Below are 26370 nucleotides of genomic sequence, written 5' to 3' on the forward strand. Positions count from 1 at the left end.
CGACAGCTCAATATGCTTTTGTTCATTAATTTGTTGATTTAAGATATATCACTCAACTCCCATCTCTGGCGCCTTCAAAACAATAACCCTTTAAGAGAGAACGCTTATTTCAAACACCTAATTAACTTGTCTAAGTTGACCTAAATCATCTAACTTACTCGTAGTATCTGTTTATGACGATTTCCTGCATTCTACAACTATCTTACACCTCTGTTGTTTAGTCTAAACTCATGTTTCAAAAAGTTTTTTTAACAACATTGCAGTTAGTTGTTTAAACTTATCAGATAGCCAAGCGGTAAGGTGCGTGATTCGCACTCGCACCGCCGTTAATGATGGTTCAACCCCCTGCCTTAGTAAAGACGTCTGTGAAAGGAGGAGCTCACTGTGCCAAAACTGCAGCTTGACCACTCTTGGCTAATGTCTCGATTGACCAATTGTGACCAGTCTTGGTAGCATGTTAAAGTTCCCGGCGCAAAAAGTGGCCAGAGTTACCGAAACAGACCAATACTGCTCATGAAAAGAATAACATGAAATGTGGTGATCGACTAATGAGAAAAACGCCACTGTGGCCGAAAGAGTGCTCCGCTGCGATTGCGCAGAAACCACAATTATTATAATAATCGAAGAGGTTATGATCAGACCCAATTGCGGTCGAAATCGGTTTTGATCAGACCATCTCCAGACCATCGTCCAGACTGTAGTGCGCTCGAACTTCCTTCCAGACCCTGTAATTTCGGTCTGGGAACACACGGGTGTGCGCTCGACTGGGTCTGTTCATAAACCAATTTGGGTCTGGACCTCAACCTGGGTAACTATTATTAGCAGTAGTTGATGAAATGTTTTGATCAATTTTGATGCTGAAATGATGGCCTGATGTTCACGAGTGGTCATTAGCATCAGGTATTTTCCATCCTTCTTCCATGCAGTTCAATGATTTAAAAAAGGATTGCGTGAAAAAGTCAATATGCGAATTTGCCAATTATGCTGCGAAATAAAAATTCAAAATTAAATAATATAACTTGAGTTTATTAAGATATTTGCAAAAATTGAAATGAATAATAGAAACAATGAATATAATACATATTTGATTCGTGTTTTAGCACTCTGAATTTGTGAATTTGCTATCAACATCGGGCAAAATGATAGAGCGACTGTTGTTGCCGCTTGTGGTTGTGGTAGCTTCATTCGGGCTACTCAACTCATGCGAAGATTGTTGGCTGCTTTTACTATTACTATTGCCATCGTGACCTCTAGACGTACAAGTAGAGGACACGTCGAATGACCTCTGTTGACACCTGGCTAGATGTCTGCTTGTTGACCTTTTGTCCGGTGGGGACAGTGCAGTGGTAGTTGTAGTAGTGCGTAGCTGGGTTGGTTGTTTGTTGAGTGTGACCTAAAGTTGATCAGTAGGGAGTTTATATTCAGTTATTTTTTCGTTATACGTAAGCTCTTCCTAGGAAGAATGAAAACATTTTTGAGTAGTTTTCCGCTAGACGCACTTTTAAAGTTCATTAGAATATAATATTTTTTGTGTCACACATTCGTTGGCTGTTTTGCCGCATTCGTTATGGAGTTGTTAATCGTTTTCACGATAAAAGTGAAGCATAACGATTAGATGAATTCCGAAATTCGTATGCACGACTACTCAAAAATCACACTATTCAATCATATATGACATACCATGATTACTATGAGTCGTATATGAAGTAAGACTGCTAAAATATTATATGATGAACTACCCGGGCCTATTAAAAGAGGTGTTTGCGTTTTAGTTGGTATTACAGACCTGAACTGCTTTTGATTGTTGGTTGCTGTTGAGGTGTGAGTCACTTGAGCAAAGCTTTTTCACTGATTGTGGTGTACCGCAAGGTGATGCATTTTGTGAGCCGTCGTCTGCTACCATTGTTGGCACACGTCCTGAAAAAAAAGAAACCGTTATTTTTTCCAACTGAAAACTTAATTGAATTTAGTACATCTAGTCAGACGTGCAGATAATAAAAAACTTAAGTAAATTGTGAGAGTAAAAAGTAATCAAAAAGCTCTTATGACTTCTTTATTAACGTATAGAAAAATAGTATGTCCGCAGATTAGCCGATATTTATAAAAAACAAAAACTCAGTTAGCCGGAAAGTTAAAATTCTCATTCAAATTTAGAGTCAATGGTTCACTATAAACTGACTCGCGCTTTAAAATATTAAAAAGCTCAAACTAATACACATGGCTGAATCTGGACGATACGTACTTAATTTTGGAATGTCAGATCTAGGGTCAACTTTGAACTTTGACCTCGACGACACCGCAGCGCCACTAGAACTTGAGGGCAATGTTAATTGCGGCTCTCTAGTCCTGGGAAGTATCCTGCGTGGTAACTCGGGCGACGAAAGATGTTCATCAGGCGTGAGTTCTTCACCCGTATTTTCCGCACCAGTTCGTGACTGGACACAGACCGAGTGCTGGCTCTCTTCTGATGTTTGTTTGGGTAAAGTAGTGCTTGATGATGGGTGCGAACTTGCATAAACAGGGTTCACTCCCAAGAACACTGAGCTGGTGCTTGATCCGGGTAGATTGCCTAAATTTGATATCACAATGAACGAGCTCATTTGAGGGATGCTTAGAAGTTTTGGTGTTGCGTTACAAAATTGTCATAGTAGCAATAAAGTTACGTGTAAAAAACCAAATTATTTCAATTTGACGTCTATAAATTACACATTATGCATGTGTGATGTTCCCGGTCGAGGACTAATTGCAATTGATATATTATATAAGCGGTAAAATTTTACAAATAAAAAATGATAGTTGATGCAACCGAAATAGAAAATGTATAAATGGAACCCTGATTACCCTCAATTCTTGGAACATTTTGTTATGGATCTAGGAAATAAACCCCCAAGGAAAAAAATCCACGGAAATAAACCCCCAGGAAGTTTATCCCGGCTGCCTCAACACGAATGGGAGTAGGCGAAAGCCATGCTTTTTTTTCTTAAAATGTGGATGTATCATTGAATGATTGAGCACCTACCGAGAATCAACAGTGCGATACAAGTTTTCTATAGAGGTTTCGAATCGATGCTTCAAATTGAAAAGCCCGATGCTTGAAAATTATTGGAGGCGATACACAGACAAAAAGTGCTTCAAGAATTTACCGTGGCACAACAAAAAGGGGGAAAGCAGGAATTTAAAGAAAGTGAGAATCACGGAAGAAAAAATCGAATTGTTTTTGCAGCACACAAATATCAACTATTAGCATATTTGTGAGCAATTGCTTCAAACATGTTTTGAGAAACTGTTTCAAGCTTTTTTAATCTGTGCAATTGTGTTAGAATACAAATCATTTAATTTAATTTGATTGATTTTAAATCTCTTTGACACTCAAGTGGGAGTTTATTTCCGTGGTTTTTTTCCTTAGGGGTTTCTTTCAGTGGGGGTATTTTTCCTATCTAATTTTGGGTGCTTTTTTCCCTGGGTATTTTTCCGAAACCGTTGGGTATTTATAGACGAATGTTTATCTTTTAAAATTCTGTCAGAATCTTGTAAGATCTTAAAAGAAAACCATTCGGAGTTGTCCCGGGTAAATCTTCAATCTCCAAAATGGTTGTGTAAAACAGCTCTACAATTAATTTCATTTTTATAACGATTTTTACGTCCCGAAAAAGAGCTATGGCGATGTACATTTTCTCACGATGTTGCCCTTTGCATTCCAAACATCAATGACTCAATTTGTGAGATCAAAATCCAATGTCGCAAAAGAATGGGTTTATAATTCTTTATCTATATCATAATCGAATAACGACTGCCGAGCAGTTGGCTTCGTCAATAGTTAGGGAGGTTTAGGGAGGAGGAGGAGGAGGAGGAGGAGGAAGATGAGGAGGAGGAGGAGGATGGGGGGGGGGGTTAGCGTTGTTGGGGGGGGGTGGGGGGGTCACCTTTCACCTTGAATTGATTGTTCGTAGTTGTCGTCAGTGTCGATAGAAACAGAAAGACCACTAGACATCTGTAGTCCAGGTCCAATTCTAGCGTTGTCCAGAGAGAGACTGGGCGCATTGTTGGCGAACAGGTGACGCCTGGATCTCAACTGAGGGGTGAAGGTCAAATTCAAGTGGTCCCTTGTTCCACTCGGTGGACACTTGCTTCGCGATTCTGATAATAAAAAGTTGTGTGTAAATGACGTCAGAACATAAAGAACACTAATATGCAGACTGAACTATTAATCACTCAACATTTGTAGTTTGAGATATTTCATCGTCATCACGGCGCAGTGGAGAGCTCTCATTGGCCACAAATGTGTTTCGAAACCTTCTTCACTTGTTTTTTTTTAAAACTTTTCTACTTTTTTAGTGTTGCTGAAATGAAATATTCGTCAAATAAGTAGCATATTTGGCAATTAACAGACACCATGTTCATTATCTCCTTCATTTGAGCTTTTGCAGAATTGCATCAAATGGATTATTAGCTCCTTTCCTGATTCAACTTTCTATATCACAAACTCCTTTACTGAATAAAAAAATTGCATGGTGTGTGCTAAAATGATGTTGAGCTAAGCGAATTAGTGATAGTTAGTAAGTCTTACCAATCGCATTGAATAGCTAATAAAAAGACTAACAAGGAACAGTGTTTGTTTGGTACTTCAAGGAACTTAAGTTGAGTGGAAACAATATTGGTGATATATAACCTTTATCGTCAAAATCATGTCCAATCTCTCGAAGTTTTGGAGCAAAGCTGCAAAATTTGTTTCTCTTACTATCTAGGCCCACAAATATGATATGAAGAATGTTAAAATAACCGACTAACACCGGCTAACACCGGAAAAATTGCTCTCAAACGACCGGCTAGGGGTCAAATTTTAAGGTTAAGAACGCCATCAAATGTTCTCTTCTAAAGAGTTTCGGTGAATTGCATACTTAGAGCCTAGTAAAGCCTAAGGCACCAAGAGAGCTCTTTAGTCACTTAATGCCCTCCGGGCGTTACCTGTTTATCCCGGTTTTGAGGAAGAAGAGTTAAAAGGGTCAGACAAAAAAATTGCTATATGACTAAACAATTTCTTCTCTCGAAATTGGTTTTGTTTTAGTCAAAGACTCAATTTATTAACGCTTGCAATGGAAATCAATCAGAAAAAAAAACATAAGTCAAGAGTTAAAAATCGCTCGAGAATTGAAATCGAAAGAATGTTCTAGTAGAAAACGGTCAAACAAAGGTTTGCATCAAAACACATACGTCTACAATAAATGTCTTCCTAGTCATTCGAGATCAATTGAAAACACCACAGGACTGATATAAATGCTACGAATTGTTTTTGAAATTAATTTCATTTTTACAGCAAGGAAAAAACTATGTTATCATGTAAACAAAACCGACTAACGTCGGATAAATTACTACTCGATCAACGTCGAACAACTAGTGGAGCTCGAATTACACAGCCGGGTACGAGAGAGTAAAGCTAAATTTACTAAGGTGTTATTGCACACCACTAGAACCACTTAAAAAACGTAAAATGAAAAATTCACCAATTTTGCCGCACTTTTCAGTTGACATTTTGCAGTAAACTCCCGCCACTTGAGTTCAACTGCTGACACTTGTGAAGGAGAGAGAATGATATCGCAAAGCGAAAAAGTCAAGAGCGTAAAATTCATTTGAATGTCAAAACGGCCATGCGAATATTTTTTTTTATAAACAAAAAGACCAACACGTTGACAAAAATATTGCATCAAACGTCATTCGAGAGTAATTAAACAGTTTACCAGCGCTCTGCAGCAACATTCTCAACAATAAAATTTCTAATTTTTTTCAGATACAATTGTGGTTAATTGGTATGTACGAATTGGCAAATTTAAGCATATCAGATTCCCTTGCGAATATGAATTTTAATTAACTCTGAGAGCCTTAATCTACAAATCGCTCAAATTTCTGTTCATGATACATTAGAGCAATATTTTCGATTCCTGTATAATAATATCTAACCGAAGGAAGCAAAAAAGCGTAAGGCAATTCCGTTTTGAGAAGTTATTAAGATCATGGAACAAAGTCCGCTTACTAATCCGAGCAAACTCACTCGGCTCTTACTTGTACCAATTTCTACGTAGAAATGGACCGTAATAACCATAGAATAGTAAAGAACTTTTAGAAAATTTCGATTTACGTATGGGTTACGATGCTAGTTTACTTTGGAGTTTAAAATTTGAAGGACCTAGTATCTGCAGAGGAAATAAGTATGGGAATTCTTAAGTTTGATGAGTACCCGTACCTAGGTCGCAGTGAGTTTCAGCGCTGTACCATTGACTTTCAATTGTAACCAGTACTGTACCAGACAAATAGCAGTGTAAATAAATTTGCCAGTCTGCCCAGAGTCGATTAAGAAAAATCCCAGTCTGTTTTTTTTCTTCGCAGCATCATTTACATTATTGGTTAACACTGCACAGAATGTCTCAGTTCAGACTGTACAGACGAAGAACTAACAGACTGTACATAGCAAATTTTGAAAATTTCGAATGACTGATATCATGCATGAAATTTTCAACGTGGCGATACCCGGAGCTGCATTCTAGCCTAACTTGTACATACTACACCACAATTAACTGACACATCGACTTCCACCGACTTCCGCCGACCTCCGCCGACTTCCGACATCCGCCGACTTCCACCGACTTCCACCGACTTCCGACCTCCGCCGACTTCCACCGACCTCCGCCGACTTCCACCGACTTCCGACCTCCGCCGACTTCCACCGACCTCCGCCGACTTCCGCCGACTTCCGACCTCCGCCGACTTCCACCGACCTCCGCCGACTTCCACCGACTTCCGACCTCCGCCGACTTCCACCGACCTCCGCCGACTTCCGACCTCCGCCAACCTCCACCGACCTCCGCCGACTTCCACCGACCTCCGCCGACTTAAGTTTGAACAGAATTTTTGAAATTACAAGTTCTTTCAAGGCACAATTTCTTACTTGCATTTAGACTGAACAAAAGAACTTAAACAAAAGAACGTTATTGCAGCAGGGGGTGTATCAACTTTCACTTTTGTTATCATATACCGAAATTAGATCCTTTCTGCTCACCATTTGATGCATTGTTGGGTCCAGCAGCAGCAGATGACTGTTGTTTCTTCTTCCTCACTTTTCTGCCCAAGGGGTGGAAAGAGGGCACTTCCAAACTGTCCATGCGTCTGATGGAGACAGTGTTCGACCTTGAGATATGTCTCTCAAACTTATTACCACTATTCGGTCCTCGCTTTCTGATTGGCTGATACTCTGACCCAATCGCCGCCCGCTCCAGATTCGGATTTGAGTCAAACCCAGATGGAGGCTGAAGCTGTGAGCTGAAACGAATTGTTATAAAAAACATCCGTTATAATGCAAGAAATTAGCGAGAGGAGTTTTTCAGAACTGGCAGCATGCATTAAAAAACATGTTAAAAATGACTCGTTAAAAATAATTTGAGGTCTAATTTTTTTGATATCATAAATTGAAGCTAATGTATTGTCCTAAGCTGACGTTTTGGCGTTTTATTTTCCGGAAGCATAAGTCATTCTGATAATGAGGAATACCAAATGAAGTCAAAAAATTGTTCTTAAGATAAGGTTATATAATTTCTTACATAATTTCTTACATAGGGCTATTTTTTGCTACCCGCCACAAATTACAATTCTTTATGAATTACATACCTGAGTCAATCGTAGTGTATTTGGATCTATCTAGCCTTTTCTATGCTATTAGTTACTTCGTATCAAATTCTACGTATCATACGATTTGAATTAAGCAATTTAGAGCCCGAAAATGGGCAATTTAAAGCCTACTACCGATTTAAAACCGGATCTTTTCCGTTTGTGCCCCCAGTACGTTATGTACCCCCAGTTACAGAGCACGTGCCATTGCTTAGTAAATCACTATGTTAAATTATGGCACGTGCGTCTGGAGGTTGCAAATCATATGCACCCACTAAGCGGGGGGGGGGGACAAACGGAAAAGATCCCTACAACCTAACAAATTAAAGCCTAGAGCGCGAGCCAAGGATAGATCCCGCAATTGAAGGACAGGCCCTGTAATTGAGTGAAACATCCTCAAACCTCATTTGATGTGGAAGTGTAATTTCAGGTGGAGAGGGTGCTTCCACTGACATGTGTACCAGTGGTGTTATCCTTTCGTTGGATGATCTCCCTCTCTCCCCCTCATTATCTACGTCATCATCATCACTTGGCTGAAGTGGTTCCTCCACTCTTTGCTGTCTCCTCAATCCCATCAAAGTACGTCTCTGTTGAGTGCTCTGGTGTGTCAGCATGCCTGATGTACAAATAATATTCCACCTCACGCAAAAATAAAAAAAATAATCAAAAGCGTACTTGATCATCGTTAAAATTGTATTTAAAACCCGGGCGAGATTTGGCGGTGAATTTTCGTAAGAAATGTGGTGAAATGTGGTGAAAAAATAATTTTCACCGCGTATTTCCTGCGGTTAATGAGGTGAAACGGGGCGAATTATTTAATTTCACCGTGTTCTCGGTATTCTTGCAAAAAAGGAACTTCCATGCATGGGTTCGAATCTTTTACCTCCTGCATGTCTTCAACTCCTTATTCAACTGCGCCCACTATCACGCACTTTGATATTGGTTGTAATCTTGAATCAGACTCAGTAACTGATGGAAAACAAATAGGGTGAATTGTTGTAAGAAATGAGGTGAAATACGGTAATATGTATTTTTCACCACATTCACCGCATTTCTCAAAAAAATTCACCCATAAACCTCAACCCGGGAAGCCTAGGCCAAACTCGCTAAATTGTAAATGGTCAAGTGGGGGTATAATTCTGTGGTGTGTTATTTCCAGGGAGGTATATTTCCTTGGGGATTTATTTCCTACCTAAAATAAAGTGGGGTTTTTCTCAGTTGTTTTTTTCCAGAAACCATTTTCAGGATAAAAATTTTGATATAAAAGTGAGAAAACGATAGTGACAGTATTTTTTTAAATAGCGCATGCTATTATCATATTTGGTTCGTTCCTGCTTTCAAAAAATAATTTAAAATCTGGCAAAAATTTTGTAGCCAATTGTAGAGGCAATTGTACTTTAGGAAACAGTCAGGGAACAGTAGAAGACAATAAGCGTTGATACGCAACAAAAATAAAAACACTCATTGGTTCCTGATTAATTGTGTCAGCAATGCAATTTAGCATTTTGATTCTTGAATCAATTGCAAAATAAAAAGGGACGCGAGTCAGCTCTCATATTGAGGAAACGCTTATTTAATCATATTTGGTACCTAACTCCCAATAATTTGTTCTCTATCCCTTTGAACGATAGAGTTAGGTTAATGCCAAAAAGTTTTAAAGTTGCAACCTCATGTGTTATGAATATTAATTAAATTTTAACTACTAGTGTAGAACACTTCGCAAAACTACATAAACTGTTAATTTTACCAGCAGAAATGCTAATCACTCAAATGAGTGTGTCGAAGTTAAGAAATGATATTATTTCAGGAACTGCATTTAGTAGATATAACTTTTTACTGGAGGTAATGTTCTGGTAAAAAAAATTGAAATGAATAGCTGACTATATTAAAAACAAGCAAACGTTCTTTGAAACGAAAGAGCATCTTAAAATAAAATAAATTTCTCCTTAAAAACGGAGACTAAATTCTCAAAACAAATTATAAAAAATGAGCATGTGATCGAGCAATTTAAACTTCAGAAGAAATAATACCGAATTCAAAAACACCATTCAGAAGAAATAATAGCTATTTCAAAAGTTGTTTTTATGTTTAACAGAAAAAAGGACCCTTAATTTTGATTTAAAATGATGTACTGGAGAAATAGAATTCATGTATTATACAGGACTTGCAAAACTTTGAACGACTGGTAATGAATGTAATTTACTTGTCAATTCGGAAAATCTTGTCCTGTAAGGTTTTAGCCACGTTTTTCAAGATAACAATGACCCAATGAACTGATACTCTATATATACAGCTAATACCCGCAGCCAATAAGTACATGAACCTGGGTAAACTCAAAATGAGAAAAAACATCTCAAAAAATTTTAAACCGTTGGATCTTTTCCGTTAGTGGCCCTCAGCTTAGTGGGTGAATATTATTCGCACCCCCCCCCGGCGCGCGTGTCATAATTTTACATAATGATTTACTATATAATGACACGTGCTCTGTAACGGGTGTGCATGACGTACTGGGGGCACAAACGGTAAAGATCCAAAATCTTCTGTTAGTCAGCGGAGTTTACTGGTTCTGAGTTTCTGGAGATTAGTTTCTGGAGTATGAACAAGAAATTGCATGAACATAGGTTGCTAGAAAAGAGATTGAGAAGTGTAAAACAATTTCCACAATTAGAGTGTCATTAAAAAAGAACACATTTTTAGAGCTCCTCTATTTACGGCAACCAAAAATATCTTGGCGCTGAGAATTTATACCCGTTAAACAGATTGGAGAAAATAGACGCATATGAAGCCATTCAATAGTTACTTTTGAACTGGATAATTTTTACGCTACATTTTCCTTTATAAGCTTGCTCCTAGTCAGTATATCCAATAGTAATCTGTGTCACACGGTTTATTTATCACTACAACGGGAAACCAAGAAAGTGGTAGCCAAAGATACCTGGTCTAGATTGGTGCGTAGGTTTGGCAGATGTCTGGTTGGTGTTGGTAACATTGCTGTTGGATGCAGACTTTTGGGTAGCAGGTGTGGCAGTTCCTGTAGATGATGACGATGATGGTTTTGGATCACTCTTGGATAACCAGCAGTCTCTCTCGGATGACTCTTCTTCATCTTCACTCTCCACGTCATCACCTGTCTCCTGCCAAACATTTCACACCCTGATTTTCTTGAGCCCAAAAATGTACTCCCAAGTATTTTATTCTCAGTATTTTACCTTTAAAAATATTCCTTCTCTTTAAAACGTTTTTTCCAAACATTTAGTTTAAACTGCAGCGTCACCTAGTGTACGCAGCATTAATTAAGACGGAAAAAGACTTTTAAGATGAAGCAAAAGTTTTAATCTTTCAACATTTTTTTAAAAAATAATCTCGAAGTATAGAAAATAAGCTGTTTTTATATCTCATGAAGCGAATGTGTCACAAATCACCGAAGGTGGTGGTGTTGTTTATCTTGACCCTCTCTTATCAAGAAACTTAGCAAGGCATTTCAAATTTTAATTCGCCGGATTAATTGTTAAATTATCATCAGAGATGATGCGCGTTTGTAAAATGAGGACATTAATGTTGTTAGTTGTTTACCTCAAGTGAAGGTAAGCTGAACTCGTGAAGAGTAGAGCCGCAGTGAGAGTTTCCCGACCTCAACCTCATCGATCTCAAAGTAGAGGGAGTCAGGCTACCCTGTTGCCCTAACTGCTGTTGATCCCCATCGCCCACGCAGTCCACAGCCCCTCCAGAAGAGGAGGCGAGTCTTTCCTCCTCATTCACACGGCACTCGAATGTCTGGGTGCCTTTGTCTTCACTCTCGGCTCTCGTGAGCACTACGACTGAGAAGTTGCTGCCACGAGGCGATGCGGAGAACACACTGCTTTGGTCCGATTCACGGTCTAAAAATATGGGTCTTTAAATTATTACAGCATAATAAATATTCTACAGTGAAATACTAGGTGACAGTTCCCCAGGTGAAATACTAACCTATGGACAAAATTTTTCTGTTTGATTTCACAAATTAATTTGTCTGTTTAATCCTAGATTGCACTTTTCAAAATTGATAACGCAGAAAATCACTTCAAATAAAATCTGAAATGGATCCCCCGACATATTTGTTTGATTATTTTTTAAATTCAGAAAATGAAAAAAATGTTCAAACAAAGATTCACCTTAAAATATACTAGGACGATTCCTCAATTAAGAACAAAAGAGGTTCAATTTTGAAAAATAGGACCAAATATTGTTCGCACTCTCAATAAAAAAATAAAAATGGTGAGATTGACATTTCCATCGAAACTCAAATGTCGAAGTTAACATTAAAGTACGAAGCACAATCAAAAGCGGACAAACAATGGCAAGAAGTAACTACAATTCTAAAGATTAACATTGATGTTAAAAGCCACAAAAAAGAGCAACTCAGCAGAAGCATCATAAAGCAAAACAAACATACAGTCTTTGAAATCCCTGTGGCTATTCCCAAAAAAGATAAATTAAGATAAATAAAACAAAGTTTTCTGATAAAACCTCATAAACGTTTTCGAAAAAAAGAAAATTTTAACATCATTTTTGAGCTCAACAGCCACGAACAAAAAATAAAAATGTTAAGAAACGTCCGAGAAAATTTTGTCTGATCCTCAACGTACTAGAGAGCTAAAAAAACCAACCAATATAAAAAGGAAAAACAATACTCACTTCTATAATATCCACATTTTTGGCTTCATTGTCTTCAAAATAATTAGCCAATAACTGCAACCAAACAAAGATCATATAATTTGAAAAGCAAAAAGAACGTTCTCAACACTATGATATACACAGCCAAATAAATAGGAAATAAAAGAATAAAATGTCATCACATCATTTTTAGAAACAGTTTTTGTCATAATCTGTAAAGGTTCAGGTTAAAAATTTCAAAGAAAAACATTTGACCGTAAAAACAAATGCATTTTATATCAAACATCCCCAAAAGAATAACAAAGGGCCAAAATCTAAAAAAATTCAAATTGTATTTGAAACTTATGATTTGATGGGTTATGGATTTTGGCGAGCGGAAAAAAACCGTTTCTAACTAAGTAGAAGAAATAATTTCTGTAAAAAGAGAGAATAACAAAAATGATGTTGTACAGTATAATTTAGAGATTTACACGAGAGGTACGATTATTAGTTCAAGATGGTGATTTGATTTCGGGGGTGAAAATAGGCTAATAAAATCAGCTGTATATATTCCCATTATCAATGCAGGAATGTCAAGATGCAAAACTATTCTTAGCGCCATGATTTATAGTGGGGGTTGCAAGAGTTACACAATATAGTTTGCTTCTGCAAATTTCCTATAAATGAGTCTCAAGGGATACCATAAATATTATGAATTTACACTTTTCCGGTGGTATCTTTATCATTGAATACATGCCGGGAAATTTTCACATCAAATAGTCTCACTCTATTAAAGAGTATCTAGATTCATCAGTTTGAACCGAATATTGATTCTAAGCAGCATTTGTTGACGATTCATTTATATAAATTTTGTGACTTGAATAGATTTGCCCTTGTCTTATTAATCTGAAAATTTAAACCTTCTTTCTAATAATTCTAACTAATTTTAAGACCATAGTTTGATCGAAACTCTAACAGATGCTCATAGTCTTTACATATTAATAAGTTTTCGAAATTCAAGGGTGGTAGAGCTCAATTATTTATGCGCAGAACGATGTACTGGGGTTGGGGATTGGGAGAGCTGAAGTGGGAGAAAAAGTCAAAATTTAAGAACCACCCTTCACATCATGAATTTGTGCCTCCAGAACGGCTTAGGCGAATCAAGCAAAAAATTGCATAAAAAAGACCACGAGAATATTATAATTGCTGCGAGCAATTATAAAAATAGAACGGGGAACGGGGCGAAACAATGACTCCCAACCGTGTACGAAAAATAATTAAAATTGACAGAAAGCATAAGGATGACTCCCAAAAAGTTAAAAGAACCAATTTTTTCCATCAGCAAATAATTAGCAGAAAACGCTACAAAACAGAAAGGAAAGTAATAAAACATAAGAAACATAAAAAATCACAAAACAAAGGCCAAACTCATTCTGAAAAATTAAAGAAGTTGGTGGTAACTATCAATTCTTATATAAAAATTAGTAGAAAAATACATTTCTTCCTCTCAAAGTATTCATCAACTGAAAATCAGATGATCAGATGTGAGATTTTGAGAAGTTTCAACTGTCAATTTATGGTATTCGTTATGGTTAACAGCAATCCATTATGTAAGGTTCGTATATACGCCATGATCACGACAAAATTATCTGGCCGTCATTTTGGAAAACAACAAATTATTGAAGACAAAGAATAACCCGCGATAATTTTAACACGGACCGAGGAAAATAGTTTTCAATGGTTAATAACTTAATTTTAGTCTTTCGCGAGTTTCAAGGACAGTGGCAATAAGACTTCACCTGAAAATGATGGTCATTTATAATGCATATATCCGCAAAGTAATGCTTAGTTTCGCACGCTCTGGACACCAACTGAACTAAATAAATAGACGGACAGCAATGGTTAAATAAAATTATGTTGTATAGTATACTGCTTCCAGTGTGCATATGTGTCAATTATAACTGAACTTGTGGCCACAAAACATGCAGTGATCCATGATTACTGAATCCGGATGGTTAAGATATGGTTACTATTTGTCCACCAATCTGTTAGATTTTTTCAGTTAGAACTTCTAACTGAGAAAATTTCAGTTCTTGGTTAGAGTTTTTATTTGCAGTAAAGTAGCATTTGCAGCCAATTTTGTCAAATTCTGTCGAACTGTTTTCGTTTTGTTGCCTCTGACTCGTATTTATTTGCCTCAGTCTTTTTTTTTAGGATGATTTTTTTTTTGGTGATCAGTTCAGGAAAAAAAAAGCAAAAATCATATTTGCACTATTGTTTTAAGTACGACACCCGGAGTTAATGGCTAGTTTTTCTAGCCCCTGTGCACCTGGGGTTAGAAACTTTATGTAGGCTTAGTTTGTTTTTTGGGAAGTCATTTTTTGTCCATTGTTCATATAATTTCCGCAGAGATACCAAAGTGAAATTTATTATAAAAGTCCCTTACAAAACTGGATCGCCAATTGAGATATTTTCAATTTTTGGCTTTGGTTGACTCGGGAGGGGGGGGGGTCAATTGAGGGGCGTTCAAAATTTTTAAGATTAAGAACCACTCTTCACACCATGAAATTCTCTCCTAAGAACAGTTTAGGTGAATCGCATACTTAGAGACTAGAAAGGCATAAGACTCTAAGAGAGCTTCTCAACCAATTAGTGCTCTCCATGCTGTACCTGATTACCCCATTTTTGAGGAGGAACAGTTAAAAAGGTCAGAAGAAAAAATGGTCAAGTGAAAAATTGCTTTAAAAGACCGCAAGACTAATATAATTGCTTATGGGTAATCAAAAAAAGACTCAAATTGTCTCATCAAAAATATCTCCAAAAATACACAATAGATTTAGTGAGTACTACAACCAAGGCATTATTTTTTTAAAAAATATGTTGAGCTAAAACATTCTTAGGCTAACGGTGTTTATAATGGATTCGTGGGCAAAGACCTTTTCGAGTTATCAGCACAATTTCAAAATAATTTTATTTTAATTTTTTTAATTTAGAGAAGTTTTAAATACTTAAAAATTAAATTTAAGTTACAGTACAATTGGTGGTATACTTTGTAGCTACTATGAAGAGAATTTTTGCAAATGATCGAAGTTTGAGATTAAATTGAGTTTAATACAAAAATATTATACAAAAGACCAAAATAATACATATACCAAAACTTTTCATATTGTTTTACTTACATTGCTGTATTACCTTTAGTAATACCTGTAATACCTGAAGATACCTGCTGTAATATCGTCAAAGCTATTGTTGTCATTTTGTGTTAGTAGTGAATAAAATTTGAAAAAAATGAAATTGCTCGTAGTCTATTCTTTCTGTAATCTCAAATTTGAAAGCACCAACTGTAGTGAAGGTCAAAATTTTATATTATTTGATAAAAAGCAACTTAACGTGGCTGTATAGGGTTTTTAGTTATCAGCTCAATTGAAACTTAAGATTTTGTTAAGAAAAAATTGATTTCACTTTCGATTTTTAAATTTTCTCTCTAACACGTGGAAATGGAAGTTATAATTTTCGAGAGCAAAAAACAAGTTTGTAGACTAAAAAAACTAGGATAGGTTTTTGAAAAAGAGAATTGAGGAAAAATGTTTTTTTTTACGTCAATCAATTGTTCTTTCAGACTTCAAAAGAGTTTAATCAAGTCCCCTCAATTTTCACTCGATTTCTTTTTTTTTCAATTTCGGTAATAAAAATGTTTATCAGGATTGTTTTTTTTAATTTATGCTCGTTTCTCTGACTTTAAACTTTTCACAAGAAAATAAGTCATTGGTTTTAATTCGAAAATCCGGAATTTTTCCAAAGAGGACAGTAAAAATTGATCTTATAAAAACTCATCTTTTGCGTCGCACACTGCTGATCCTTGTTTTGTGTTATCAATTAAAATCAATCAGCTAAAACTGGCAAGTTAGTCGATTTCATTTATCCGATAGGCATCAAAGTTAATGCTGCATATATTTATCCCGTACCTTAGAAGTTTTCGTTGTAAAAGATGACACCCCTAAGGGTATGATATGTACAGGCAGCGATAACAGCTGTGACTGTCGCACCAGAGGTTGAAAAGTTTTCAGCTACAATCGATATATTCATCTGTTTTTTCTAGTTCATTATGCCCTCTGGGCACTCTGCTACGGGTGTTGTTGTTGTTTGTTGAATGTGATGACGGTAGGTAGTAATAAACAGTTTTGTGATTGACTGCATACTGAATAAACTGATATGACATTACTGATTAGTTGCAGTAGTTATATTATAGAAATGCAACTGAATCGTTGCATGTCTGCTGTCTACTTAGGCCTCTTTTCCCACTTGTTACGATTGACGAAGAGGCCTGCATGAACAAAATATCCCAAATTGTAAAATATTTAGGAGTGAAATAGAAATTTTTGTAATATCTAAGGCTCGTTAACGTAATCAATATAATTCATCCGAAAAATGTTCCTCATCTTCTGATTTCGCTATGAATTGATTTCACTTTTTTCGTCTAAAAATAAGCTTCAGTAGACGAAATTATTTGAGCAAAATTTTGCAATCTTATCATGTTTAAAATTTTCACTTTATTTTTCTCTAGCGTCAAATTATCTTTGAATTCATAACATTATCGTTACGTATCGTTGTTCACGATTGCTCATAAAGAAAATGCAGCTCAAATGAGAAGGAAACAAATCCAAGTTATATTAAGCTATAACCATTATTAGCAGCTGAAGAATCATTTTAGTCTCACCTGAAGAGTCTCTGTATCTTGAAGCACTGATAGGTACTGAGTTCATCCGTGACAAATGCGCCCCCGAACCCGGTGGGTTGTTTGGGTTATTAGGTCGCTTGAACGAGGGCGAATCATGCGTTGACACCTCAGCATCCACCACTTGCACACTAACAGGACAACTCGAATCACTGTAAACTCTTTTCTGGTTCCCCCCGCTTGCACCATCTGCTGTGTTTGGGTCATTCATTTGGGGCGAACAACCACCTGTAGATATGACTGGACGACCCTCAATCATGGGTTTGACTATAGAGATTGGTCTGGTTTCGTTGGGTCGGTTGGTAGAGGCTAGAGGTACCGGAGACGCTCTTTTTACTTGTGAGTTGGAGCTGCTGTCTAAGTTAGCGCTGGCTAAGTTGGCATCTATGAGTTTGGTCCCGTCTTTGATTTGCTTCCTTTCTTCTTTGCGCTAAAACAATCACATTTTTAGATAAAGTTAAACGCTTATTTTGGATTTAAAAAAATGAATCGTCAGCTCTGGGCTTAGGCTTCATAATTCAATTAAGTTGCTCAGAAATTGGCGATATGAGTGTTGTTTTTCACTTTTAATTTGCCATTAGTTTCGTAAGTTTCCAACCTCATTATAATTTTGACGAATAAAGCTTCCCAGACAGAATTAATTTATCAAACGACTAAACTATTATGGCGATATTATTTCATAAACCTTCACTATTGACAAAATATATACATGACAGAGGTATAATCATATTAGCTGCAAAGTTGTAAAATTGAAGCCGAGCGTTTATATTCCAACACTTCAAAATTTGAACAAATAATGAAAATTATAACTTGTTTATCCCAGATATGCTCCTGCGTGAAGACATCGTTGACATCGGGATTTGGAAGTCAGAAAAAATATAGCAACAATTTTTCTCAAAAAGAGAAAAACTGAACGAAAACCCCATTTTTTGCTAAATAGTTCGCAAAATTGTCGTTATTCTGTCTTTAGCTTTGACCATTGAGAGATTTACTTGAATTTGAGAGATTTCCCGAAGGCTTCAGCGAAACCATGTAAATCTTTTATCTCGTCGAACTAATCAATTGAACTTTATCAATCCAAGGCTCAAAATTGCAGAACATTACTTCATCAATGAGTTAAATTGTGCGAACTTTGAAAATTGCTAACACATAACAAAAAAATTGCCAGGGAAAAAATCAAATAAGAATTTTTTTGTTCTTTTTCGAACTTGATGTCCGTTTTGCAAAAAAATGAAGGTGACGAGAAAAGTATGTGAAAAGCTTGCGTCACAAGCAAGATTTGAACCCTTATCAACCAACAATTTGTCCAAACCACTGCTTACTGCATTATGATACTTACCTATATTTAAACGAATAATAAATGTTTAAAACACTAGAGCACAGATTCAGTAATACGAGAACTATTACTGAAAATTATTGGAAGTTTAGGTTCGAATTGCTTTGTGTACGATTAGTTAACTATACAAAAATGGCTTCTTTTCTATGTCAACGGTTAATAGCTGTACTATTCTGAATTCTTCTAAAGTACAAAAGCCAAAAAAATAGCATAATTTAAAAGAATTAGTGTTTTTAAAAATGTTAACATTATGACTTCAATATTGTTTGCACTAACAGCTAACAATATTGGCTTGGTCATGAAAAGAGGACCGGTAGCCCCAGAACATCTTTAAAATTCTTCAAAAAAGCAACCCCCGGCCCCGAAAAATTCGAACTTCTAAGCTTTAAAGAAAGAATTTTGTAGCTTCATGAGGGTTAGAAAATTAAAAGAAAAGGAGTTTTACGGAGCAAAATTTTCTCCAAAATTTTTGCATATAAAAGATTGTATAATCAGTACCACAATCGAAGCTCTTTGCAATGTTTGAAACGTTTTTGTTAACAATTGTTTCTTGCTGCAATCATTGTTTTGCAATAACACAAGGAAAAACATCTGACCATTGCCAGTATTTGCTCAAGTTTTGTAACGTTTTCTCTCGGCAGACATGGAGAATAAGCCGAATCAAATTTTTCAGAAAGATTTGTTTCATCTAAGTCTCATAATATCAATTTCAAAAAATTTATAATATTGCGTTATAATATTGCGCATAATGTGTAGATATATAGGCATAAAATTATATGTTTGCATACGCATATGCTTCGCAAAGTGTCCAAAACAGAGATAAAATGTGAATTTTCAACAATAATAATTATTTTAAAGGTCAAGAATAGGAAGGTTGTTCAAAGATTGATTTAGTTTCCCAAAGGTTTCTCAATTATCATTTTTTATCTCTTGGCAAAAATTACCGATCAGCCATAATTGACCTAACACAAAAAGCCAGGGTAAATAAATTTTCAACCATCCCCAATAAAATCTGAATATTGTAACTATAGTTTAATGCTTTTAATTTTTTATTTGTTCCCTAAGGCTAAAGATAAGACCAAAGTTCACATTTTTTACTTCAAAACTGCAAACATTGTGCAGAGGATCAAAAAAGGTTTAATTCTAGGAATGAGAACGAAGAGGCAATACAGCGGAGGTTTTCTTTGCAACAAAATGATAATATATTTTCTTCAAATTGTTTTGTGATTCCTCGAATAACTTTGCCAGCCAAAATAATGCCTCTATAGTTCAACATTTCAATTGTTTTCCAAGGTTGCAAAAAGGAGGTCGTTTAGGACCGTACAGGAAAAAAACACCACTTTTCAACACTTAAAACTCATTTCTTCTCTGAAAAGTGTTAACTTCATAGACTTCTAAGTTAAGTTTTTAAGATTCCGATTAACGAAATTGATCAACAGATTGTTGCAAAAAAAACAATGCGAGCCAACATACATTCAAACTGTTTTTCATCATTATGTTTTTTTCAGGAAATATCTTTATTAGAAAGCGTGTTAATTTTGTTTACTACAGGCAATTTTTAAAATTTTATCAGAAGTTAAAGCTTTTTTTGCCTAGTTTTAAATACGAAAGCTGGATTGCAATTCATGATTCAAAACACTTTGAGTTCAGCACCATTATTAATAATCTCATTGGTAAAGCCAGAGGGCATTAAAAACCTGTGCAGTGTTTCTGAGTTGCAGGCGCTGACTGTAGGGTAACCGCACTTGCTAATTTTCCGTTACTGCTTGTAATTTTCACATCATAATATCTGCAACTAATGCCTATCATCTAGACTATAACTAAATTTCAACAGATTTTCGAGAGTTCAACTAGTTATAGTATTTTTACAATTTTGGTTTTATGAAAAGTTCCAGTGTTCTGGCTGATTTTATAGTGTAGGTTATCATCGGAAGCAACCACTTAATGTTGTATATACTAATTAATGTTTCTGAAGGACTTTTTTTAGTTTGATATAGTTTAAATTGAAAATGATGAGTTTTCCAATTATTTGAATAATTGACACAATTGGCACATGTCGTAATTTCAAGTAGTCATTTTCTACTGCAATTTTTTTTGTAAAGGTGGTAATCTATTGTGGGCTGCATAGATCATAACCGACTAGCGTCGGAAGAATTGCTCTTGAACGGATAGTGGGGAGCTCAAATATCTTGCAGCTTGCTTCAGGGGGGGGGGCTTGATCACTAAGCGGGGCTTCAATTGACGTCTTTAGAGGTTACTATAAAGCATTATAGCCACCAATAATTCTTTTTAAATTACATCAATTTTTACACAAAAAATCAAGCGGTAAGAGTCACACAAAAATGGTCAAACAATTGCATAAAAACAAACAATTGCATAAACATGTTTACAATAATTGCTTCAAACAACGTTCGACTGCAATTAAAAACAAATTAAGCATTCTAATTAAAAAGATTCCTTTATATTTTTTTCTTTGTATTTTGCATATGTCCAATAGTATCTCGATTAAATTTAATGGAAAGTCTGAAATGATTTAAATTTTCAAACAATGACAAAACAGAATTTAACAGGCAAGGAGTTTTTTTTTTCATTCACTATATTGCATTGCTGATTCATTCCTTAAAATTTTGAGCCAATAATGCTAGAATTGCAAAAAAAGAAAATGTTTGCTGACTTCTGTTATTAAGAGGCGCATGATTATTGAAAAGGTCAGCCTTTTCTATAAAGCATTTCTTTTTAGTTTTTAATGTTTGTGATAAAAATAGCTTCAGACGTCAGCAGGTTCAGATTCGTTTGTATATTCTTTACACTAATTACACAAAAGTAAAAATCACTTCCATTTAAAAATAACACATTCACAAATTTTCCAGAATTTTTTTTTTGACGTATGATGTTAGCATAGTCGAGAACGGATGGTTATTTTGAAAGATTCTTGCAGAAAGTGGCTTTCTTGCTAACTCTTTCAAGATGAAAGTATATATTGGATGATCTTGCAACTTGAACGGTTGTAAACGTTCTCGCAACATAACCAATCGAAGTCGACTGGGGCAATTGTTACGAAACGCAACAAAATTGGTTGTGCAACTTCTTTTCAATTTATTCAAACCTGTTTCTTCTCCAACTTCCGCTGTTCTCTCTCCTTTTCCTTTCTCTCCAACTTCTGCATGTACTCAAACAGCAACTCTTTATCCACGTTTTCTTCATTTTGTTTGTGGGATTCCTGTGAACAAACAATGAAACCTTAATCAGTCTAATATCACCTGAGTTAGTGTGAACAAACAACAATGTTGATGAGAACAAAACAGTTGCGACGCGTATGGATACTCATACGAGTAATTATGGTATATATGAATATACACAACTAATCACTGACAACAGTCGGACAATTTTTTTTCTGTAGTTTCTGGGCGCAAAAATTGAGTATGTTCGTTCAATCGAGAAGCCGCTTTGAATATACTAAAAATCTCTAAGCAGACGAGTAAAGTATAAAGTAAGTGTGCGATGTGCAATTTTGATCACAATAAATGATTGCAAAATAAAAAGGATAGCTATGTGGCGTCATTATTTTTGTTGGTATTATTATTGTAGGCAAGTTTGATATTCATGCGATTAGCACAGTTCAGCGTTTTCACTTCTAGATAGAGAATAAAATAAGTACTTATCAAACATCTTAATTATTATTAACTGACCATTAAATAAATAATAATTCACCTCTTTGCGCCCCATTTTTATACATAAAAATATCAGTAGTTGGAATATTTCTCTATAGCCACGAATCAGAATTTTAAAAATGATCATTTCTAACTTATGCTACTTTTTTTTTTACTAATTTTACAATTTTACAAACTTTAGTAACAAATTTATCGGTATTTTGGGTACGTTACCTCAATTTTGCAATTAGCGCTGCATATAATTATACGATATGACAAAAAAAAATGCTCGCGCGGTTTAACTGCTCCAAACAAAAGCGCGGCTAAGTGCGACCCCAATTTTGCAATTTAAATGACACCATAAGAAGTATAGTTTAAAGAGAAAAGAAACTTTGCTCAGTTGAGTGAAAGTTGAAATTAGACAAAAATAAGCGAGCCAATCTTGACCAAGCTAAGTGCGCAGTTCATATAGTTATTCATCACGCTGTAATTTGTATATGCTGTATGCATGTACGTATGTACAGAGAGGTAGACAGGTATGTTTTCAGGTAGAGTTGTGTTATTTTGCGGTTCAATGATGATCATTTCATCATTTTTACATCACCTCTGTTTTTAACTTTTTCTTATACTTCGGATTGAGCAGAGCTTCCGGGTTGTCCTAAATAGATAACAATATAAACAATATACCCAATATAACAGCATCTCAGTCTTTTTTAACCGCGTAAAAAACTGGGTCAAACCAGCGCTTTGATGCGTATTTGTGTACATAGTGATTACCAATTTTTTTCAAAAAAAACCATGAAAAGCACTGAAACCTAATATCAGCAACTCATTTTCACCGCAGTTTTCACCTTAATATATTTTACATATTCTTTTCTAACTTTGCGTAAACTTAGTAATTATTTGGTCTGCTCTTACCAAAATTAGCGCAACTCTTGAATATACTCTTTTGCTGTTCCCATCTTTCCTAAATTCATCGCAATTTTTTCATTAATTCATCAAGTTTTACGGCATTTCTTATTTCTTACGAAACTTTGAGATAAAGGTTCCAGCAGAAGACATATGCCAGAGAAATAGGGATCTTTTTCGCCATCACCCTCCGTCCTATATAGCCAAAATTTAGGGGCATCCCTAACAATTATGTTTTGTCCCTTCTGAAAAGGTTATTCATTTTCCAAATAACGTTCCTGGCATACAACATCGACAACCAAAGATGTAACTTTTTTCATGAAATTTATAGTAGTAGACCATTTTACAAAGCTGTTAATTACGAAAATTGCAATAAGAACAAGTTTTTGGTTGATAATTACATTATATGCAGTGACTTATTCCTATACATATATTATTTTCAAACCTCAACTCTAAGAGTATTTTCTAAATGCCTATTCACACGTATGCATACGTTAAAGTTCAAATGCATACATAATGTTTAAATGATCACAAATGGAGGCGCCGAATTTAGGGGGGGGGGGCAAGTGGAAAAGATCCAGATATAGCCTGCATCCTTATTGCTGTTATTAACCGACCGTGTTGGAAGCTTTGTACGCGAATTATAAATCGTCTCGAGTGGGCCACTAAAACCCAATGGGTGTTTAGCAAAAGGCAAAAAATAGACATATTCCAGCTCAATGGTTTGATTTTATTTGTCTAAAAATGTGTTCGGTTAAACTTCAGTAGAAAAATTCAAACAGCAAATAAAAACATAACCGACTAACTTTAGGCGAATTGCTACCAAACGACTGGTGAGCGGTTGGTTTCCTAAATAGCTAGCTACGGTTTAGGGAGGCTAGTTGTGGCTTAATTAAAGCGACGAGGGCTGAGCGCGGTGGAGGAGGAGCTCACGGGGGGCGCATTGGGGGGGGGGGGGTGGGGGGGTGGGCTGAGTTACTGGGTTTCGGACAGGGGAAACTCTAAGACTTGACATCATCAATGTATGTCTCCAAATTAGCTTCGGTGAATTTTATACATAGATTTTAGTCAGCCGAAGGGCTCTTAGAGCTCTTCAAGCACTCCTGGCGCTATCTGATATCCAGTTTTTGAGGACGAAAAGTTAGAAATGTCAGACGAAGAATCGGTCAAGTAAAAAATTGGTTTAAAAAGGACCACAGGACTAATATAATTGGTACAACAGCTTCGTTTGAGAGCAATTAATCAAATGGTCGCTTCAGTGTGTATGGTGTACTGTCTGGTTATGCTCCATTTGACCTCGGTATAGGTCTGTCTGTGTTCGCAGTCCCGTCCCACTAATGGTGGGAGCTGAGGGGACGAGATGTTACGACACCGGATAGACCATATTTAGAATATTTTGCTTTGACAATTGGTAAAAAAAATTAAGAAGTTGCGTTTGTTATAATGGATTTAAAACTGGCCAATGAGAGAACGGGAATTCTTGGGCTTTTTATCTAATTTCTTTCTGATTCTGCTACGTGTCCGTTCATTTAGATTGGCGTCATCCTTCCGTACCCCTCATGTAATTGGTGGAGGAAGCCGGCATAAACGAACGGGCGCAGAACAGACTACCATAAAATTATAAATGTTTTGGCATATAATGTATGCACACAAATTTACCTCTAGTACCGTCCAAGCACGAGGATCAAAATAAATGACCGGAGGAAAAGATCCTACAATTCATCCAACACGGTCTGTCACTAGCAGAAATAAGGATGCAACCAAGATCTCTGTTACTTCGTGCGTCTTCTCGAGTCGGGCGTTTCTCTTAAAATTACGCAACAAATGCCTTGAAACTGATTTTATGTAACAATTGAGATGAATTGGGCTTTGCGCGTGTTGAACTCTTCCAGTTAGTTCTTTTTTTCTATAGTGCGCTAAATGGTTGTTATTATTTTTGTTTACGTAGAAAAACGGCTCAGCAGTCAACACTATAAACGAGCATCTTCGTTCAACGCGTGTGAATTTATTTGATATTACGCAAGGTTACAGTTTAAAAATGCTGATTATACCCAAATTACAGGCGACAACACTGGATATGTCGGCTGATGACGACAAAATTCCACGTAAATATAGAAACAACACCAATATTGAATACGAGTGGACTGGAGATAGTTTAAGGAATAACAAATGGACGAAAGGAAAAAAACGTTAAAATATTTTTGTTTGAGGAAGAAATAATAAAGTGATGAAATTTCAGTTGAGGATTAAATCATAAAAGGAAATGAATACCAAGAATAATTTCAATGGCAACAAAGGCTCTCCTATTTCCCTTGTTCAACTTTTCTCCAGTTTCTTTATCACAGTTTGTTGTAATGATGTTCATGGTTACAGTTAAAGTAGTGTACAAATACTGACACTGGAGAGTGATTGTCGACACGCTCTTTCCAACAGCTCACATCTTTTGCTTTGTTTAACGACCCTTTTTCAACCAAGGAGTCAAATTCAAATAACCAAATGCAATTTTTAAAAATCGCAATTGCTCTCAAACAGTAGCGAAAATCGATCAATGCCGATTTAGTTATATTTTGGAATGGTTTCAATAATTTTGAAACAAATTTTCGGATTTTTTTGGTATTATTTGTACGTCCGTATAAATATTGAGCCAAATTTGATCACTTAAGCAAAACTTATGCACTGAAAAAAATCAGTCATATAGTTTTCTTAAAGAGAACTCTAAATAGCATTTATCTTCTAACTCTGCTCTTGGTTTACATCTTCAGCCCAAAGAATTCCGAGTTGCTCTGGAATTCTGGTTAGGAGTTCCGCTGAAGGAATCAGAAACGCAATACCCCTATTGTAAATCGACGATTATAAGCATTTTTGAGGATGGTTGGGGCGACATCATCTCATGTCATGATAGAGTACGAGAATCAATATTGGGAGCAAGCACGTCAAAAATTTTTCCCCAATTTGCGAACAGAAACATCTTGTAACACAAAAGAATTCAAGACCAGGAGGCGAGTATTTGCCCAGCTTTAGACGTCATCATTACGTCCCTTCTGCTAGCCAGACTTATATCAGATGCGTCGAGGACGTGTGGTTATGCTCTAAGCCTAGCTGAAGACAGAAAAATTGAGCATTATTATAAGAAATGCAGCAATGATATGGACATGCCTTTCATGTCAATGGCATTAGAAACTTTCAGTGGACTTAGAATGGACTTAGACCCAATAGAATGGAATGGTTTTTGTTATACGATTGAGAACTGTGAGTCAAAAAATATTGAATTTGTACGTGAATACCAAAAGAGCTGCAACGATTGGATACCTGAATGATTCAAAGAAATATTCAAATATTAACCCATTTCCGGTAATTGTTAATTTTTTGTTTTAACCACGCATTGTTAGAAACAAGGTCAATTAATTTATATTTGTTCCATATCTTGAACGCAATTTTTCTAGTTACAATTT

The 26370-nt window shown here is 35.9% G+C and overlaps 1 protein-coding gene across 21 annotated transcripts in view; it reads right to left on the reverse strand.

Annotated features, from left to right (window-relative positions):
- Positions 1 to 944: 944 nt before the first annotated feature.
- LOC142336128 (voltage-dependent T-type calcium channel subunit alpha-1G-like) overlaps positions 945 to 26370 on the reverse strand; it is a 155833-nt gene continuing 130407 nt past the window's right edge. For 20 of the 21 annotated variants that reach the window (XM_075384700.1, XM_075384697.1, XM_075384698.1 and 17 more), the window contains 10 exons: positions 21466 to 21579; positions 17006 to 17453; positions 11230 to 11534; positions 10592 to 10790; positions 8059 to 8272; positions 7052 to 7311; positions 3931 to 4137; positions 2243 to 2569; positions 1787 to 1917; positions 945 to 1393 (listed from right to left, as the gene is read on the reverse strand). In XM_075384700.1, the coding sequence (XP_075240815.1) occupies positions 1097 to 1393; positions 1787 to 1917; positions 2243 to 2569; positions 3931 to 4137; positions 7052 to 7311; positions 8059 to 8272; positions 10592 to 10790; positions 11230 to 11534; positions 17006 to 17453; positions 21466 to 21579 (2502 nt within the window). In that variant the 3' untranslated portion in view covers positions 945 to 1096. Of the gene's footprint in view, positions 1394 to 1786; positions 1918 to 2242; positions 2570 to 3930; positions 4138 to 7051; positions 7312 to 8058; positions 8273 to 10591; positions 10791 to 11229; positions 11535 to 17005; positions 17454 to 21465; positions 21580 to 22613; positions 22668 to 26370 lie in introns of all 21 variants that reach the window. The other variant, XM_075384684.1, reaches the window with a different exon arrangement.

The sequence above is a fragment of the Convolutriloba macropyga genome, chromosome 3 (genome assembly GCF_964194025.1).
Source record: "Convolutriloba macropyga chromosome 3, txConMacr16.3, whole genome shotgun sequence".
Classification (NCBI taxonomy): Eukaryota; Metazoa; Xenacoelomorpha; order Acoela; family Convolutidae; genus Convolutriloba; species Convolutriloba macropyga.